General features: G+C 42.0%; 1 protein-coding gene across 1 annotated transcript in view; it reads left to right on the forward strand.

The window, feature by feature from the left end:
- LOC104079492 (serine/threonine-protein kinase BRSK2) overlaps positions 1 to 19,472 on the forward strand; it is a gene marked incomplete at both ends in the record, with an annotated part of 64,755 nt that overhangs the window by 11,529 nt on the left and 33,754 nt on the right. Inside the window, 3 exons of the mRNA XM_009581543.1 lie at positions 10,189 to 10,222; positions 11,123 to 11,191; positions 14,102 to 14,248. Coding sequence (XP_009579838.1) covers positions 10,189 to 10,222; positions 11,123 to 11,191; positions 14,102 to 14,248 — 250 coding nt within the window. The remainder of the gene's footprint in view (positions 1 to 10,188; positions 10,223 to 11,122; positions 11,192 to 14,101; positions 14,249 to 19,472) is intronic.

Consider the following 19,472-nt stretch of genomic DNA (forward strand, 5'->3'; position numbering starts at 1 on the left):
TAGCTGTGGCTTAGTGCCGTGTTGACTGTGCAGGGGGCTGCCGCAGTAAGCTGTGGCAAGGGCAGCAGCTGCATCGAGCTGCTGCAGCTTGGCACCACTATGCCAGCTTTTAGCTGTGTCTGGATTTGTTATAACAGCGAGCTCAGCAACTGGAGTTGCAGACAGTACCGGCAGATTTCCACCTCCTCCCGTACAGACCTTCCTGGCCTTTGGCAGTGTGCATCTGATGATTCCAGCCCAGCCCCGTCCTCAGCTGGTTACAGTCCATGTTTTTTCAGTCTGTGCTCTCAGCCAAGGCAATTCAGGGTAGACGTGGAACCATCGTGGTTCCCTGTGCAGCCCAGCCACTGCCTCTCAATCTGATCTGTACGGCTCTGCTTTCCAAGTCGTGAATAATGGATAGCGAAATTATTTGAAGTTCATGATGTGATCGAATGCTGGTTGATGAGTACACTGAGACCCACCCTGTCCGGGGGTTCCTTCCTGTTTGTGTCAAGATTTGACCTCTTAACAGCACAGATGAAAAGCGAGGAGCTATGAGTCTGCACATCTTGTAGCTGCTTTCAAACCTCCCCTCTAGATTAGGAAATGAAGTGCTCCCTGCAGTTACCACAAAGCCTCTATACTCTTTAGATAAATTTTTCCCCCTTTCCTTCCATGAAAAAAATCAGAGGTATAAAAACCAACCCAGTCTCACATTGCCCTGTAGGATTTTTCAAACTCCTCGAGAGCCTCTCGGTAGGATTCCTGTTCTTGTTAGCACCGGGCTCTGTCATCAAGGTCTAGAGTCTCAAAGGGAGACTTCCTTTCCATAAGCTGTGCTGGTATTCAAACCTCCATGCTTCAAGCAGAGCCAGCCCCCACATTGTGGCCTTAAAACGCGCTAATAAAGAAATCAATGGAACGGAAGAGACGTGCCTGTAATAAACAGAACACAGCAGCAACGCTATGATCTCCTGCCTTGCAGATGCATTTTAAGTGTGGTGCCAATCACTAGGCCTCCGTGTGAGCTATTACACCACTTCATTAATTCTCCTGGCATGGAGCCCAGCATGGATACTGGTGTCTTGTGATCTCTCTGGTTTGGGGGGTGAAGGGAGGAAGGAAGGAAAGAATATATAACAGTATGCCACACTGTTCACAAAGAAAGGCAATCCAGTTATGACTCCCTTTCCCTTGGAGCACACACAGTAACCAACCTCAGAGCTTTTCAAGGCAACAGTTTTACCTACCCTGGTAGTTGGTACTTTCAGCCACCATGAAAAGGAACAAAACAGAGTGAATCATGGCTGAGATACTGAGCTTTAATGAGATGCTCCTCCGTGCACCCAGAAGTTAATTTCCAGAATGGTTTTATCTGTGTTCTGTGCTGTGAACACTGATAATGAGATGAAACTGTAACATTTCCATTGACAGTCACACAAGGAGTCTCCAGGTATTTCTGTCAGTCAGAGTGGGAGGATCAGATGGGGTTGAGCCGTATGATGCAGCTAACTTTGTCAGAACAGCAGAGCGGTTAGAGTGCAGTCAAAAATTCTTTGCTGTCACTGCTAAGTTTAGTCCAGAGTTTGGGTAGGCTTTAGGTCACCACAGAGCCTTGACGGGCCTCATGAAGAAAATCACGTAGCCTGAAGTATGCTGTATTGCATACCTCAGAGTCAGTGTTTTCTGGGAGCTACTCCTTAGATCTGCATGGTTTTCTGTAGCACTGATGCCTACCTGGAGAAAACAATGAAAGTTCAGTCCAGTTGTGTTTGTGTAAGAGAGGGAGGTAAGGATGGACTTACTGTTCCATTGACAATTTGTCACTGACAGACGGCACATTGGTTGTAATGAATCCCCATTACTGGAAATGTATATTGTGCAAATCCTGCATATACACAGCACAAAGGAATAAGCCATAGTTTTAAATGTTGTCTTTAGACCCTTGAGGGGAAGAGGAGCTGTGTGTAGGGTCTGCAGGAATAATTCTGCTTACTGCAGAAATTACACAGCAAGGCAGTCTCATGGAGAGATGGTCCTTGAAATGCCAAAGTAACACAGCAAGTCTCTGCATTCCTCCAGGAGCACGGGAGGTCTGTGTGCAAACAGCAGACAAGGAAGGAAGCAGAAGATGTGGTAGGATGCTGCTTCTATTATTTCAGATCTCATCGGCTCTTCCTCCTCTTTACCCATCCAGGCAGTGGCATGCAGAGACACTCCCCTCTCTCTTTTCACAGCGATTCTTCCCAGCGTGCTGCCTCGCAATGTTTCAGAATGGTAGCTATTGTCCAATCCATCCTGAATTGTCACTAGGCAAGAAGAGTGAGTGCCTTATGGTTAAACCTCAGGACTGAGACCCAGGTAATCTGAGCTTGATTTCTGTCTCTGCTGAAGGCGTTCAGGGTGGTCTTGGACAAGATGCATTACTTTTCTCTGCTTCAGTTCTCCATCTTAGCAAGTCACTGCAGTGCCCAAGTTGCTCTGAACATAAATTACAGTCATTTCTATAGGAGTCTTGGAAAAATAGGAAGGGTTGGGGCGTTCCCTGGACCTTGTTCCCTTTTCTTGAACTAAGAGGGCTCATGGCTAAAATGAAGATTGAAGGAAGATACTGTTGAGATACAGTTCTTGGGAGCTTGTAAAGATCCTTCCTAATTCCCCATTGCTCCTTACAGAAACCTGGGAAAGTAAATTTTTGCCATCTCTTCACTTCTCTCCGTTTCACTCATCACAGCTGCGAAACACCGAGTCCAAGTGGATGGAGACTGCTGCAAGCTGCCAGGTGGCCAAGAACCCACAGCAGTGCTAGTCTCTGTGCTGCCTGCCTCCAAATCTCTCTATCCCAACCAAGAGCTAGGACAGAGCTGACATGTAAATGTAGCTCGCTCCAGCACCAGACCCGATTTCTGCAGAGGCAGTCGGTATGGAGACTGACACCACTGCTGACAGTTCCCCCATATTGGTGTCTCCATAGGGAACCCCTGGCCTGATCCAGAAAGCTGTGTGGGAAGAGCGATGCTGACTATGATTTTATTGAGAGTGAGAAAAAAGCCTTGCGTCTGTCGGTGGCATAATGGAGGAAAACAGCAGCTTCCATCCCCAGCACACTCAATTCTTCTGCTTTCAGCTCTCCCTAGCAATTCCTAGCAACACTTTGCAGACCCACAGATTGCCTGCACCTATCAAAAAAAAAAGCGCATATTCTCATTAGGAATGATTACTGGCTCTTTTTGAGATCAGGGTATTTATAACAACCAATGCACTGTGTGTTTGTTAGAAATGCTAGCGGAGATCATCTAGTTCCTCATTCCCTTACATCTGTATTTGGTGTATCAGTACACCTGTCATGAGCAGATAATTCAGAAGAGCGATATTCACACACCTCGGTGTCCAAGCACCATTTCTGGTTTTAATGACAAGACGTCATGCCTCACGTATTCTTTCACCTTTATAATAAATGTGTGCATGTTGTCTAAAACATGCAAGTGTCCTACATCCAGTTATTGTTAGGGTTGCAAATTTAGGGTCTTAAAATCGGAAATGCCAGAATTAGTACTTTTTACCCCATCTCATCAAGAGATTCCATTCCCAGCACTCCATTCCAGACGGGGCTCTAAGCAACCTGATCTAGTTGAAGATGTCCCTGCCCACGGCATGGGGTTGGACTAGATGACCTTTAAAGGTCCCTTCCAACCCAAACTATTCTATGATTCCCATCTCCTTCTCTGATTTGCACTCTAGTCTTGCCGACTTCTCCCAGTCATTTCTGCTCCGTATTTGGCCCCAAATCCCAGATCCTTTCCTCTTTTCCTCTAGGTTCCAGCTCTAGTTTCCCCTGTTTGGTTGTCCCAGTCAGTTACTGTCAGTCCTAGATCTATTTCCTGTTGGTTTTGCGTTCACTTTATTTTGAAGTTTGGTACCTTGTGATAACCCCAGCCACAGCAGCTCATAGTATCAGTTTCAGGTAGAAAAATTGTTCTGTGAAGTGTTACCAGTACAGGTAGAATTTTGATCCTGATGCTCTAGAGGGTTTCTGCTAGTAAATGCAAACTGCAGTTTTCTAGTGGCAGTTTGAGTAACTTTTTCTAGAGAATGCAAACAATATTCAAGTTTTCCCTTTGCAGTTGAGGATACTAGAAATTTTCCTTTTTTATGGGAAAAAACATTTAATTTAGATTAGACTTAGATAGTGGAAATGTTTCGGCCCGTACACAATATGCATGCACACACAAACATGAAACCAGTCTCCGGCAGACGAAAAGCGAGGAAAATTGTTGTTAAGTTGTTAAATTGATGGTAAGTTATAAGCAACTTAAAATGAGGAATATAAAGGGAAATACCAGGCAACCTTATTAATAACCATTAATACCAGCCTCGCCTATAATACATCCCAAGGTATGTTAAAGATCTGCAAGGTCAAGCACTGAGAATTTAAGATGGGCTATTCTTCACATTGCCAGTATAACACTAACTTAGCCCATGCACATTAGGATATGGCCATTAATTACGAGCTTGTACAGGTTTTTTCTAACAAATCTTTGCCTCATTTGGTGTTTGGATGGTGTGGTTTTTTGAATAAACAGCTATTTAATGTTTGATTTTTCCTCATCATTCATTTCATGGATCCATTCATAATTTCTGCTCACTGCGTTCGAGCCTTGCTATGAATGCTAGGTAGGATTTTCATCGTAGTATCTTAGGTTTACAGATATTAATTACACTGTTTTCGTATTATGTTTGCCACATTGATCTGGTTATCTCCATTTATATGAGGACACATGATTCTGCAAAATAAAACTCAAAATTATCAACCAGTTTTGAGTGTGCAATTTGGATACTCTGGGGCCTAATATCTCAGAATACGCAGTGCTTGGTAACAGTCCTTTACTTGGAGAGCCTGCCGACTGCAGCTGCGGCTTCACGTGCCTATAAATACTGTAAATCAAACTTCGGATGTGTCGCACTGTGATTTTGAAAACTGGGGAACCTGCAACTCATAAGTACCTGTGAATGTCTCAGTTTAAGGCACCTGTTCATTTTCTTTTGCGGAAGGATTCTGTGACTGGGGCAGAGAGAGAGTTTGATTCTCCGGTATGTCAATCAGCTGCCTCTATCACAAGTTTGTCCTTCATGGCACTAAACTTCTCTCATACTGCTGCAGACTTTCCAACTTCGGCCACAAGTAAAACAGAGGCGCTGGGGACAGCAACGCATCCACCACTCCACCTTGACTTACCCGCGGAGTACAGTATAACCTCTTCAAGCTTTATTGTAGCAATTCTTAACTTTTGAATACTTAACTTTGCAATCTTTATGCCCTTTTAATACGGGGGTCTGTTTCATTTTTTAAATTAAGATCTCTTGAAGGTTCCAAGTCTTAATAATTTGAACTGATATATTAATTAATGAACTGATTTGCAGATTCCCCAAAAACGTCATTGCGCTCAAGTACTAAACAGCTATAAGATGGCTGAGGGCTAGATGCTGAGTTTTCTCATATAAAGCTAAATGTCTGAGTTGAAGTTTTAATGGCAAAATAGCACTCAGCCTTAACTAAGCTACTACCTTAATTACAGCCTTACCTACAGCTACTGCCTTCACTGCAGTCTTAACTGCCCACTGCTCCTGGAACCATTTCTTCAGCCTCTCCCTGTCTTACTTTTCTGTGTGATTCGCTTTCTCCACTCAGGATGCTCTAATGTATGTCCTTCTCCTGAAGAATTCCCTTTATCTATTTTGCTACTCCTCTGGCGTTCCCCTTCTCCTCAGCCCTTTGCAGCGTTGGGGGAAAGCACAGGCAGCCTCTTGCACTAGGGGGTAGTTTTTGTCTCTGAAAGCCAGCTTGGAGATGGTGATTAACAGGTGGGGAAGAAGGGAGTCTAGCATCCGAGCAACAGCAAAAACAGCTAGATGTGGGAGGACTTCAGTGCACCTGTACAGCCTCCTGTATCAAGGTAACTTCACGCACAAGAAAAACAGAGGGAAGGAGACTTCTTGTTCCTCCCTCTCTGCAGAAACTCTGCCTCCAGCTGTGAGGCCGAAAGAATGGCACTCGAAGCTTTTCTTCTTCCCCAAATACCATCTTAAGGCATGGGACCAAAGGACCCAGGCATGGACACTCATCTTTGATGGGACCTGGGAACCCATCAGGCAGCGTAACACATGATCTGTCACACTGTGCGGAAGGATCATACGGCTTTCCCTGTGCTTCTTGATCAACCAACTGCTTCTCTGGAAAAGCAGTTACTGTAGATTCCCAGATAAACCGTACATGGGCAGTCGATTTGTGTGTGCGCAGTGCAGGTCTCTCTTACCTACATAATGAGACCTGTAGGTCACAGGCACATCACATCTGCACTGAAGATAAGGCCCTGGTTGTCTCAGACCTCCTGTAGCTGCGCTGTATCTTGGTGTGCACAGATCAAGAACTACTCTTCTAGTTTCTCAGATGAAATTCAGGATAGATACATCAAGGATATATACATTTCTTTCTGAATGCCTGACTTACTGTCCAGGGCTGTCCTGGATTTCACCATCACACTCTGGGTTATTTCCTCTGGTTGAAATCCCACATAAATGCTTTGCTAAGATCCCCCAAGATCCTTAAGATTACCGTGTCCTAGAGTCATAGCTGTGAATGACCATTCAGAGAGCCTTTTCTGCCCCAAGCAGACTAGCCTGGGAAGATCCACATCACCCTTGAAATAAACACTGCCAACATCGGCTTTTTTTGCAGCAGTACCCGCAGGCAGCAACTGCTTCTTGATCTTGCTGAGCGATACACTTATTTGTTGTCAAGGGCAGATTGTGGCTTTTGCTGCACAGAGATGTAGCTGAATGATGAGGAGATGGCCTAGGGGAAGAGGCAGGGAATGTTGCTCTTGACACACGTATATTGAATAATTAGCGATAAGAGCCAAAGAAATACTCATGACTCTGTAGAAAGATAAATAGATTTTTGATTAAATTTGAGTTTTCTCTTTTAAAGCAGTTGAAGTTGCTCTGCGATTGGCAGCATGGAAATGAGTTTTCTATGGATTCTGGCTGGCTGGAGGATCCCTTTTAGAGCTGTTAGTCAAGATAATGCTGCAGATATCTAACTAGTGTGTGCTGGCAAGAATTCAGAATGGCTGTGCCAGAAACCTGTGCTCCCTAGGCAGTTGCAGTGCAGCTGTTGAATGATCAAATCAATCCAACTTGTTCAAAGGATTTATTATAGCATTTTCTCCACCCATTCTCCTAGATTTTGGCAGAATTTCAGTGCTGCCTTGTAAGACACCTAGCAGATTCCACTGCACTCCAGCTGACCTCAGGAAGGTAAATGCTTCAAGTGCATTTGCTAGTGGGACACATAAATAGATACGTACCTGTCTTGGGTTCTTCACAACACTTACATTCTTCTTTTCAAGGATGTTAGCGCAGGAAGTTGTCAAGGTGGTTGCATTGCTCAGCATCCACAATTAAGAGTTCTGAAATCTTTGTTGGAGTCATCGTAGACAAATAAAAACTCAGAAGCACTCTGCAAATTGAGATACTGACTCTTCCAGTGCACCTCAGATGGCATGGCCACCCAAAAAGTAGTGTGCTGAAGGATGATGCTGAACTGTATAGGATACCATGCAGGATTTGAGAGGTCTGGCTTAAGTTTCTAGCTCAGCCACAGATACCACCTGTAGTAGCCATTTAATATACTGTGTGTCTTTGTGACTCCCCTTCTGTAGGAAAAGCAATGGTAGCATCATACCTGACAGAGCTAAAATGCATACAACACTGAGAAACTCAGACACGCTAAGTGACAGGAGCTCAAAGTTACCTAGATTGTGTCTTCACTCCTTTGTTACCCCCGATATGTCTTCCAGTAAACCTAATGTGACTCAGTTATATAGAGCATGTTAGAACTGATCTTTCTATTCTGAGGTGACTGAACTGAGTGAATGTCCGTGATCTGGTGTAATTCCTATACGCTTTTGGCTACTATGTTTTTTGTCCAAATTATAGTTGCATTACTACCTTCCCTACAGTTCCCATACTGCCCTCTTTCGCTGTTCTGTCTAAGCCATCTAGCACTGGTGACAGCTGGCTGTGCTTCTCTGGTGCTGGGTTGCAGTCCCAGTTCTGGTGCTGCTCCTTAATTCTGATTTGCACGTACCTTACGGATGGCCTGTACGCTACACACCGTTTTTATGATATGACAAAAAGACAACACCACTAGTCAAGCATTCTCACAAGAATAATTTAACTTGTCTTCAAAAAGCTTGTAAAATCATGCATTAGTCCAGTGACATAACTGTTTAGTGGTTAAGGCTTTGGGATACTAAAAAGAAGAGGTGTAGAGTAGCTGTTGGATTGCTATAAAGAAGCAAATGGCAGGGAACAATATATGTTGGAGGATTGGGAACACGTACATAACATTAAGCAATTCAGTGTCTCACTCTGGCCTCACTTTCTCTCCCGCAGTGGCCAGTGCAAGTCCCCCAAATCCGCCCCTGCTTAGTCGAGAAGCAACAATTTTATTAACATTACTGCCTGCTTTAGCTTTATTTCATTATTGTTGCCATCACGCTCTTTTGTTACTATAGAAGCTTTTGCCCTAGAAGGTTAAAGCCTCGTACAAATCCCAGTGAATTCAGTCATACAAACTTCTGTGAGGTGTGAAAGCTGTGGTGGCATTGCCCTTGTTTAGTCAGAAGAGTAGACTCACAGTGAGGTTCTGGTCACTTTTTTCAAACTGTGGCCAGCTGCAGCTTTTAAAAACGTTAAGTAAGCTTGTCCATGTCTACATGGCTGCCAGTGACAGAGCTGCCAAGAGAGCCCAGGTAGTCTGTCCTACCCACTAGGCACAAATCCATTCTTTTTGGACTCCCAAGGGCCAACTCTGGCCAGCTCTCTGAGGGAAGGCTCTGGTTTTCAGTATCTGTTTTGACTCTCGAATCGAGTTTTTTAAAATCCAGTCTAAATTTAGACAGTTGGGACCACTACTGGGCAGATAGACCTGTTTAGAATACCTGTGATAACCTTTTAAATGGAGGGGTAGAGGGGTATTAAATATTGTACTGAACTTCTAAATTCCACCTTTCCTAAAATTTGTGAGGGACCAAATGCATTTCTCTCTCCTCGCTTAAGCTTTGCTGTCAAGGTAGCTGCAGTCCCAAGTGTACCCTGAGTTTATTATCGTGGTCTGCCAAAAGCTGTGATACCAAATCAGGGCGTTCCATGCCCACGGGAGGATATTTTGCCATAAGATAAGTGTAGTGTGTATAGAAATTCAATTAATGGGCTGTCTCACTGGGCATTAATATAGCATCCTAGCACAAAGCTAACCTCATTGTGCTTCTGTTTTGCTCATTACTTTGTAAGACAGGTATTGCCCAGCCATGATTGCGTTTGTCACAAGAAACAAATGCACAAATGAAGACAGGCTCAGGGACTGCTGGGAGGTGTCAGTATAAACAATAGCATGATTTGCACACAGGTCTCAGACAGTTTGCATCCCTTTTACTTGTCAAGTTACTTTAATGAAGGCTATAAAATAAATAGCTGTGGCTATAATCTTTAGGAATTAAAATTATTACCTGGCAAGTTGAAGTAATTAACTATTCTCAGCCAGGAATCAAACCAGAGATATATGGGTAGAAGGATGCGAAAAGAATATATTAACTCACGAGGTAATAGTACTACTGTCCATCCTTTTTAGTTTTTTAGAAGAAAAAAAAATTGCATGTTGAAATCATGTATTGGCAGCTTTTATGACCGCTGGAGTAATTGAGAGCAATCTTAGCAGAAGAGATGCAAGACATGGTTTAGGGATGCATGTCTTTGGCCTGAAAATCTTGTTCTGTCTTTTTTCTTACAAAAGGCTATCCGGCGTGGGCCTTCCTTCTAATTAGATACAAGAACAAGGTAAAGGGTGGGATTAGAGGGCTGGAATTTACTATATAGTCACAGAATATGCCTGGTCTTTTCTTCTTCCTCACTTTTAAGAAATTCATAGTAAGGCCACAGAATTTTGAATTATGCTAGTTCTTGACCATTTTCTGAGTTTCTTAGAAATGTGTTCTCAATGAGGTAAGGAAAAAAGTACTGGTTTTGCACACTTGCATTCTGTATAAGAGAGCCAATCATGATTCTGCTAAACAAAATGGAAATGCACATAATCCATAAATACCAGACTGTTACATGCTCATTTGACTGTATTTTATGTTTCAGATCACCGCATTATGCTTGCCCTGAAGTCATCCGGGTAAGTTGGTTAACATTAGTGTGTATAAATGTATTTTTTTAAAGTGTCACTCGTCACAAGTATGCAGATAGACCCTCTGTACAGGAAATCTGTCCAAGGCAGACAGCATTGGAAAGGACATAAAGAACGTGACTACAGTTTTGTTTGTTTGCTCAGCCCTGAATCAAGCCACATTGACTGTATGGGGGAAATGATCGTGTGTTATTCTCACAGTACCTTCATGCCATGCGATCAGACAGAAATACAGTAGCCTTGTTTAACTTGATCTTTCCACCCCGGGGATGCAGTCCCCTACGCTTTCCTGTCTCTGATGTCGCTGTCATTTCAGTAGAAGAACCGGGGTTGGCTGTCAGTGGTGGTGTTTCCATTAAGCGATACGAACTATCCTTTCCCTCTACTCTCCCTTTGTCCTCTGAAAATAAGTATCCACGATTACAGTGGCCAAGATTCCCCTCTTTTAAAGCATATCTTTAATGTAAAGCCAAGCAGGAAGCATACAGAAGAGACTGTCCAGACAATACTATGAGTTCGCAAATAATGTGACTGGTGACAAGCTCCCTGAAGAACTGAGGAAGAGAAAAACACCTTCTTGATGTCCTTAATGCACCTCTGACACTGTTTAAATGTCGGGTCTGATCATTTGTGAGTTGTCGACCATTCCTGCCCTACTCCCCACTTCTGAGCCTGTTCTCGCAGATCCCAGATAAGACTGTAAACCGATGTTCATAAAAATTCAGTTAATGGGCTCTGTCATGGCCTCTAGTTGGGAAGGCCACCTTGGGAAGCAGGTGGCTGAATTGAAGTGTGGGGTTTCCCATTCTCCCCTCTCTTGCTCTTCAAGGATAATTAATTCATTTACTGGTGAGCAGTCTTTTGAACCTCTGTGTCATTGCTGTGCAGGGAGAAAAATATGATGGAAGGAAAGCAGACGTCTGGAGCTGCGGAGTCATTTTATTTGCGTTGCTAGTGGTGAGTCATCTTCCTTGCGCTATCCTTTAAAAAGAAAAGAAAAATCCAAAAATGCTGCTGTATATAATGGCGATTCTATTGACATCATGTACAGATGGGTTTTTTTAGTTCTCCTATTTTTGTATCTCTCCGTTGCATCCTTTCCTCTTATTTCTACATCAGTCCCAAAGGAAAAGCATGAGGAATATTTCACTGCTGCTTTGAAATGCTGGTGCCCTGCACAGGAGAGCATAGACAAGCGTCAAAAACTTGTCTCCACAAATGCTCTTTGCTGTGTTGTGGTATTGCAGCACATTTTTTGAGGGAAAGGATGTGCAGGGTTACAACTGCAGGATACAGACAGTGTCAAATATGTTGTCCTTCACAGGATCAAAATATGGCTGGGTTTGGGAGGTGTTTGTTTTTTCTGCTGTATGTATATATGTGTTTCAGTAGGTATATGCATACATTAACTGCAGTGTTTTACCAAGAGAAGATTTGAATGCAAGAATTTTGTTTCATGCAAGTATTGAGCTACATTTTAATTTGGTACACTTGGGAATAAAAAACTGAGCCAGTAGTACAAAGTTTAAATTAGTTTCCATCTGGCTCAGTAATACTTTCTTTAGTATTCAAAATGTGGTATCTTGTAACTTATCCTTCTTTCAATCAAAGTTTCAATTCTCTGTGGAATTTATTCTGATTTGCAGAGGTAATGTAATACTCCTAAACATATAATTGGATGTCCAGCTGAAGGCAGACGGGCTTGGCATTTGTTATCAATTTCCATAGTATAATGTAGGAAAAAATATAGTTTATGTTCATATAAGCATATACCATGTGCAGATTGAATACTGTGTATGAGAATAGATTTTATGTGTGTTAAGTTTTTTATTTCTATAATAGTTCAGATGATCACCTACAATTACAAAAATAACAAGCCTGAAGTAAAATCTTTATGTCCTTGTACATTTATTAGTAAACCTAATTACTTAAGTTTTATTTTGACAAAAGCACTTGCACAATGTACATTCTGCACATTATTTTTGTTTAAAATATTGAAAATTTTAAAGGATTTTTGTTTCAAAAAATATGCTGATAATTTTTTAATGGCCCGAATCAAAATACCTTGAAGTAATCTCAGTATGATGCTTTAATTCACCTTAACCGATCTTACTTTTTTTTGCTTTTTAGTCATTACAATTCACTGACATTTTTTAAGTTTTAGATTTTTTATCTTGATGTTGCAAGCGAAGAATTTTAAGTATCTCACTAGATAGCACCTGGTCATCTATTGCTCCTGAGCAGCTATTTTCATGGCTAATAAAATAGAACTGTATAATGAGCTCTTAATATAACTTCCTGAATTTCTAAGAATAGAAGAGAGAATGTGTCAAGATGGTTAGGATTTGTAGGAGTGTGCTTTTCATTTTCAGGGGATTCTCTGTCAAGATTTGGTGTATCTCCATTGCTGCATCTTCATCTGTTCCTACATACATACATGAGCCTGCAAAACAATTGAAATAAGTCTATTATTGATGGAGAGCGCAGAGCTCTCCAGATAATTATGTCAGGACAAACCCTACAAAAAGTCTCAAGCTGTAATAGCAGGTGGTAGTAATAAAAGAGCTGTAGTTGTTACCTTCAGGAAATGCCACAAAGCAGCCTTGCTGACTTCATCGTGGCTTAAATTGCGTTAGCCAAAGTACTGAACTATCAGAATTGATTTTCCTTTAAGTCTGGAACGGTTAGGAAAAACGTAGGTAACTCAGGAGATTGGTTGCAGAAGACGGGAGGCTCTCCTTCAAGGCCGCTTGAACGAACAAGCAACAGTAAATAGTGCCCAGTAGCGGCTGCCATCAGGTGGGCTTTCCGAGGCTTCTGAAAATGGAGCCGTTGGTCTCCGCAAACCAGAGACACAGGATTGCTTATACAAATGCACTTCTCTGTAGTAAGAGCAGTGCCAGAATTGACAACTTAAAGCTTCATTATCACAGCAGCTGACAGCTTGCAGCTTCCCACAAACCGTCCTGGAAATGAAGGAAGCTCGGCACCTACTAGAATTAGGCAGTGAAGGAAGGAAGTGAGAATATCTAGGAAGGTGCAGACTTGCTATAAAAGGATATCAGCTGCAGTCAGTGGAGTTATCCTAAAGATTTCAACTTCTTTTTTTCCTTTTTGTCCTTGCAGTGAGGATAGGTCTTTTGCTGCTTTTTGTGGCAAGCTGATGATCTATTCAAGTTGTAATTTCAGCTAAAAAAAACTGAAACCATTCATGTAAGTGAGCTACAGTAGGGAAGCAATAGGAACTGATGACCTGGCCACAGCATGGGAACTGGATGGAGTATATTAAACAGGTAGAACGTCTGCTGCTTCCAAAGGCTAATGTTGGTTAAGGTTTCTTTCAGCTGTGTCATTTCACTGCTCTATCAGAAGGAGGATGTTCTTTACTGAAAGTCTCTCAAATGCTGTTCACCTCCTTTTCAATGTCTGCAATAAATGTGTCTCAGGAAGATTAAAAATAAGGAGACAATAAACATTGCTGCTGTGAAAGTATGCCCAGGAGGAATACCAGCAGATCAAAAGCTTGAGCTGAATTTAAGTGAATCCATGCATCTTTGGTGAATTTGCCTGGAAAGGCAATTTCATATTTTGTATTATGTTTTATACTGGTAGTCATTTTCTAATTAAAGGTCTAATAAAAAACTATGTCCTCAGTTTTGTTTCCTATGTTGGAGAAAATACAGCAGCACTAAGAAATTACTTATTTTCAATGGATAAGAAGGTTTTTTCACTTATTATAATAATTCATTATGAGCTGACTTCCTTTTTCCATTCTCTCACCATGTTTATCCTGGCTTTTCTCCTTTTGCCCCCTCCAATTCCCTTTTGCTTGTCTCTCCCATCCACCACTCTGTCCCATCCCTGCAGGGTGCCCTGCCTTTCGATGACGACAACTTGCGGCAACTGTTGGAGAAGGTGAAACGTGGAGTGTTCCACATGCCACATTTTATCCCCCCGGACTGTCAGAACCTTTTGCGGGGGATGATTGAAGTGGATGCCTCGAAACGTCTCACGGTAAGAAGGCATTTTCTGCAAGTCATGTCGGCGAGGCTTCATTTGTCACCTTGTTGCAGTTACGGTTGAGTAACTAAGGTAACTTGTTGAATCCTCCTCAGCAAAGAATGAGCGGAGTTGGTGGAGTCTTTGGGAGGAAGTTAGTTACCTTCTCTTTTGAATCATGAGGGCAGATTACCTTTGTGTCTCTTCTCTAGCCTCATAATTCTCCTTCATATATAACAGTGGGCATTTAGAAGAAATCCCTCATAACGTCATCACAGTGCTACTGACCCATTAGCACATTTTGGAGTCCCCCTGAGTTGTCTGGCTCTCCTGGCTGGTACAGCAGTTTGTCAGGGACATGATATAACTGTTTGAAGGTCAAAACTGTTAGGACTGTTATTTGAAGTTTTGCTATTAAACAGAGTATGCTTATCTTACATTTCTGACGAAAGTGATCGCTTCTCACTTCATGCCACGCAACCTGCATTGTATTCTACCCTGCATGTGCTCTGCATTATCCTCCAGCAGCCTTCAGAGCAAGTGTCTTCTAGTCTGCTCTTTCATCTTGTGCCCTGTGGTCCTGAGCACGATTAGGCCCACGGTGTTGAGCTCCTGGCATTCAGCACTGAGTCTTTGCATCTAGGATACATCCCATCACTACAACAGAGACCCTGCAAGGGTGAGCACCTTGTAGTGATTGTATCCTTCATTAACACTGTGTTAATGTTTTGGGGAATTAAAAAAATTAGCAATTAAAATCATTTTGGAAAGCAAGATTGCCTGCTTGTCAGTGGAGGCTTCTGCCTTTATGGGTACATTGCCCTTGTAAATCCTATTGTCAGGCTCTGGTGATGATTTTATACAGATTTACTAAGCTCACAGATTCTGAGTGGGAGTATGTATAAAGAAATGTAAATTTAAAACTCCTCCTGGTTCTTCAGTCTGCTAAAATATTTATAAATAAACTCTCAGATCAGTGCTTGGCCTCTCTGCTGAGATTGCTAACAGCAGCATCAGTCTGCACCAGCTGTGATGGTGCTTTTGGGATGCAGACACCTGTCTGCTAAGTGAACTGAAACTCCCTTCACAACTCTCTTTACAGTATTACCTGACAGCTGCAGCTGGGTTTTTCTTTCATTCATTACAAAACCAGGTCGTGCTCTATTTGGTGATGTAGGTGAAAAGTTCTTCATGCTATTACTAGTATCCCTACTTTTGCAATCCCAGTAGCCATCACATTTGCAGTACATAAGTAGCACTGATTGGTAAAAAAAAAAAGAAAAATATTAGGCACTTTGAAAGGCCTTTTTTAAACAGATTTTTAAAGAAAGAAAGAATATTTTTTCCAAGTATTTTCATGGAAAGAACTGCAGAGGTTAGGGCTGTACCGAGACAGGAGACAGACATTCTTCATGACCAAGGTCACCAAATCCCTCTCTAGCTTAGTTTCTTTTCCATAATGTAAACATACCAGGTTTTCTGTTGGTTTTTTTTCTCTCAAAGATCTTGGCGCTGATGGTTTGAGTATGCCAGGGAGCAGATCATCAGGCGTTAGATCTTCTTCAAATTGACTGACTGAGTTTTGCCATAGAGCATAGTCCCTAAATGTTTTGAATTGTGCAATACAGCAGAGAATGTACACGCGTAAGAGAGAAAACTGTTAAGGTAAATCAAGGTCCCAGAGTGACATCTCCCTGCCCCCTGCCCCACCTTTTCTTGATCAAAATGAAGCTCTTATTTCCTTAGGGAGAAAAAAAAACAGATCAGGTGGTTATTGACAAGCACTAACCAGTGAATTGTGAATAAGAATTTAAATAAAATGTATTCAAGAGCTGAGAGCTTGGAGGAAAAAAGGATAGCTCTTTGTTATTAGCTGCAATCTTATTTTCGTTATTTTAGGGTCTCTTGGTTTGCTGTCCCTGCTGCTGTCACACTTCCCTTTCTTTGCTGTGAGCGTGCCGGTTGCTTAGATTGCCAGGCAGAAGGGAGCTCTTTGTTTACCACCCAAGAGCTGGGAATATATAGTTCATTCTGAGGAGAGATCTGAATTCTATTTTAGCTGTATCCTGTGAAAAAGGGTATAAATATGGGTTTCTTTGGAAGCCTCTATTCCTAGAAAATATCTCACTTGAATCAATTTGATATTTATACAAAGATCTGAGAGAAATTGTGGCTTGGGTACAATAAATACAGAGGTAGCTGTTACCATTACTGATCATTTTCTCGATATCTCACTGGTGAATTCAGCAGAAAAATACAGTGAAATGTAAGGTCACTAGAATTTTTTTCTTTCATTTTCCCTTCCCCTCTCTGCTTTGTTCCTTTTTTTGATTTGTATCTCTTTTCCTTATCATCCAACTGCATTTCCCTCCCTGCAGTAATTGCCATTTCACAGCACACCCACACCTTCCCCAGTCCATCTGTTAAAATGATCAACAAAAACAGAACTAGCATTCACGTTTAACTGTCATCATTCGGCTTCAGTGTTAGAGCTTGAGAGGACTAATGGAGAGGAGGGTACTCAGAACTATTGTTGCTGGCCCTTTCCTGCCTTAAGAAATAGGCATTACCTTTCTTTGTATACGATTCATTTACGGAAAGACGACTTTATTATGTCTTAGTGAAATATTGTTCACGCTCACCGTATATTACTTAGCCTCAAGTGTGGTTAGTGGGACGTCCTTGACCACTCTCCTTTACTGGGCCTGTTTTACTAAACACGCTTTAAAATAAAAGAATCCATGTCTTTCTTTCAGTAGACTGCAAAAGTTGATCCTAGCTGCTGGTCATGATATTTCTGACCACCCATCTTCAGGAAAGATGAAATCAAACAAAGAACGAGTACTAAGGTGGTCAGCATTTGAGAGCGCCTGCCTGAATAGCACAGCCTAAAAGAGCTCCACTTAGTCTACACAGATGATGTCTGAGAAAGGTTGTACTGGTTGTCTGCATATTCGTTAGAGGTAATTACCAGGGAGAGAAGGGTTATTTCAATTAAAGGAAGATACTGGCACAAAAACAAATGTATGTCAAATGGCCTTACATGAAAGTAAGCTAGAAATTAGAAGAAGCGTTTTAGCCATATTAGTGGGGTTCTGGGACAGCTTTCTAGTAGGAGTAGTGTCAGGAGGGAAAAGTGAACTGGTTTTAAGCTTGAGAAGGTTTACGGAAGAGAATGAGTGCTCTCGGTGCCTGCAGTACTGCAGGATGAGGTTTCTTTTAGTTGTGTGCCCTTTGGAAAGTGGGATTTTTTTCCTTGGAGGTTTCAAATGATTCAGCATCTCTACAGGGGAGAATTTCAGCTCCTGTAGTGGAATCCATTTGCATTCTCAGCTGATATTTTCTTCTACAGAAACACAAAGGCAAAGGAGGGAGATCCACTTTCCTTGTAAAGCTTTTGATCCACTTTCCGTGTAAAGTTGGATGAGCATTATCGAAACTTTGTCTGTAGAGCAAGGTGGATCAGAGCAGATATTGCAGAATAAGCTATTCTGATAAAGCTGTTATTGTTCCAGTGTTGACATTTTGTTCCAGAGTAGAATGACTTGTCTTCCATGTTGGGTATCCACATAGTCTGAGATACCTGTCCCTGAATGTTATCCAACTTAAATTACACACATTTTCAGAATCTCCTCTCTGCTCTCTGTTTGATTTTGTTTTTTCTTGGGTCTAATGTATGCTAATGATGGACCACAGCATCTAAAGAATGTTAAAAAAATGAACAAGGGAAAACACACCCTCATTCCTTCTTCATTTTTCTAGAAGGTCTTATGGTAAGGTGCCTATCACATCATTTAAATTATCTCACTTCACCACCTGTAGAACGGAGGTAACTGTCCAGTTGATGTATTTAGGCTGTAAGCTTTTGGTGCCAAGGACCTATTCATGCACCGTGCACATAGCCCAGTGACACCTTGCCCTTGTCAAGATCCCTGGAGGCTGCTGTAGTACAGCTGCTACTACTGACACAGATAACGGTTTTACCAGTGCTGTTTGCACTGCCAGCTTGAATCCTTTGGTCAGGAAAAGCCTCTATCCTGACATTATATAGTAGGTTTAAAGCTCAGACTAGAGGATCTTCTGAGTGAGGAAGATTCATCTGAGGTGTGGGTCGATTTAGTGCACAGATGGGTTTGAGACTGTTCCCTTTCTGGACAGGGAAGTTTGAAATTTGACATGACTTCAAGTCCAGAAGCCCTCATCCATATCCACAGACTTGGAGGAAGTTTTTCTTCAGGTCAGAACTTTTTAGCTTGGCAACCGCTCTGCTGAGATCGGTGCCGAGGATGTAGACAGCGCTGTCTTGTTTTCCATCTGCCTGTCTGTCTCCATCTGTTATTCCCTGCCTTAGAATTCAGACGTAAGCTCCTTGGAGGAGGAGACCTCTTTTTCTGATGAGCTTGTACAGCTCTGTATCACAGTGGGTCTCTCATCTGTGAATGGGGCTCCTAGGTGCTACTTCAGTATACAAGTTCAATATATATTGGAAGTATTTTTACATAAAACCATGATAAAGAAATTCCCCCACTCCTTCCATTACAGCATTTTAGCTTGCAGAAGTCTCTTCTCTGACTGTGCATGTGCAATGGATCTGAGCGTGTTTTGTTTCAGAGATGGCGTCATGAGACAATTGCCTGCGGTGGCTAGGAGATATTAGGAAACAGCATTTTTACAACTTCCATAAAATGGCATTAAATTTGGCAAACTCATGCAAACAGCAAGAAAAACCCTCTGGGAAGGGTTGTTAAATGCCTTCGTCACTGAAATGCATTTAAACATTGTGTTTAAATGAAGGCAGGAGGAGTGAGATTAGCTCCCACTGTGTATCTCCCTCCCCTGCATTGCATAGTAAAAAGCATACAGACTTCTCCTTGTCAAAACCAATCGCCCTCCCATAACCCTCCTGTCACTTTAATGCAGATGAAAAGCAACAAAGCATTAATTAATTACCTTTAAAAAAGCAGTGAAGATGTTGGCAGCAGCAAGCACACTTGTAATAACATTTCAGTGCAATTACATTTGAATCAGAATAGAAATTGGTTTCGTAGAATACTTTTCATATCTGGGATATCCCAGCGTACTTCACAGCAATGGTTTTTATGTGGATTGAACGGCAGATGTGTAGGTAAACAGCAGCCATGAGAGCTCTCATACACCTTCGAATGTACATCAACGTGCTACAGGACTTCTCTTTCAGAAAAATGCTGTGGGTTCATTAGCTTGAAGGAGATTGATCAGC

This window comes from Fulmarus glacialis, unplaced genomic scaffold (assembly GCF_000690835.1).
Source record: "Fulmarus glacialis isolate BGI_N327 unplaced genomic scaffold, ASM69083v1 scaffold11877, whole genome shotgun sequence".
Classification (NCBI taxonomy): Eukaryota; Metazoa; Chordata; class Aves; order Procellariiformes; family Procellariidae; genus Fulmarus; species Fulmarus glacialis.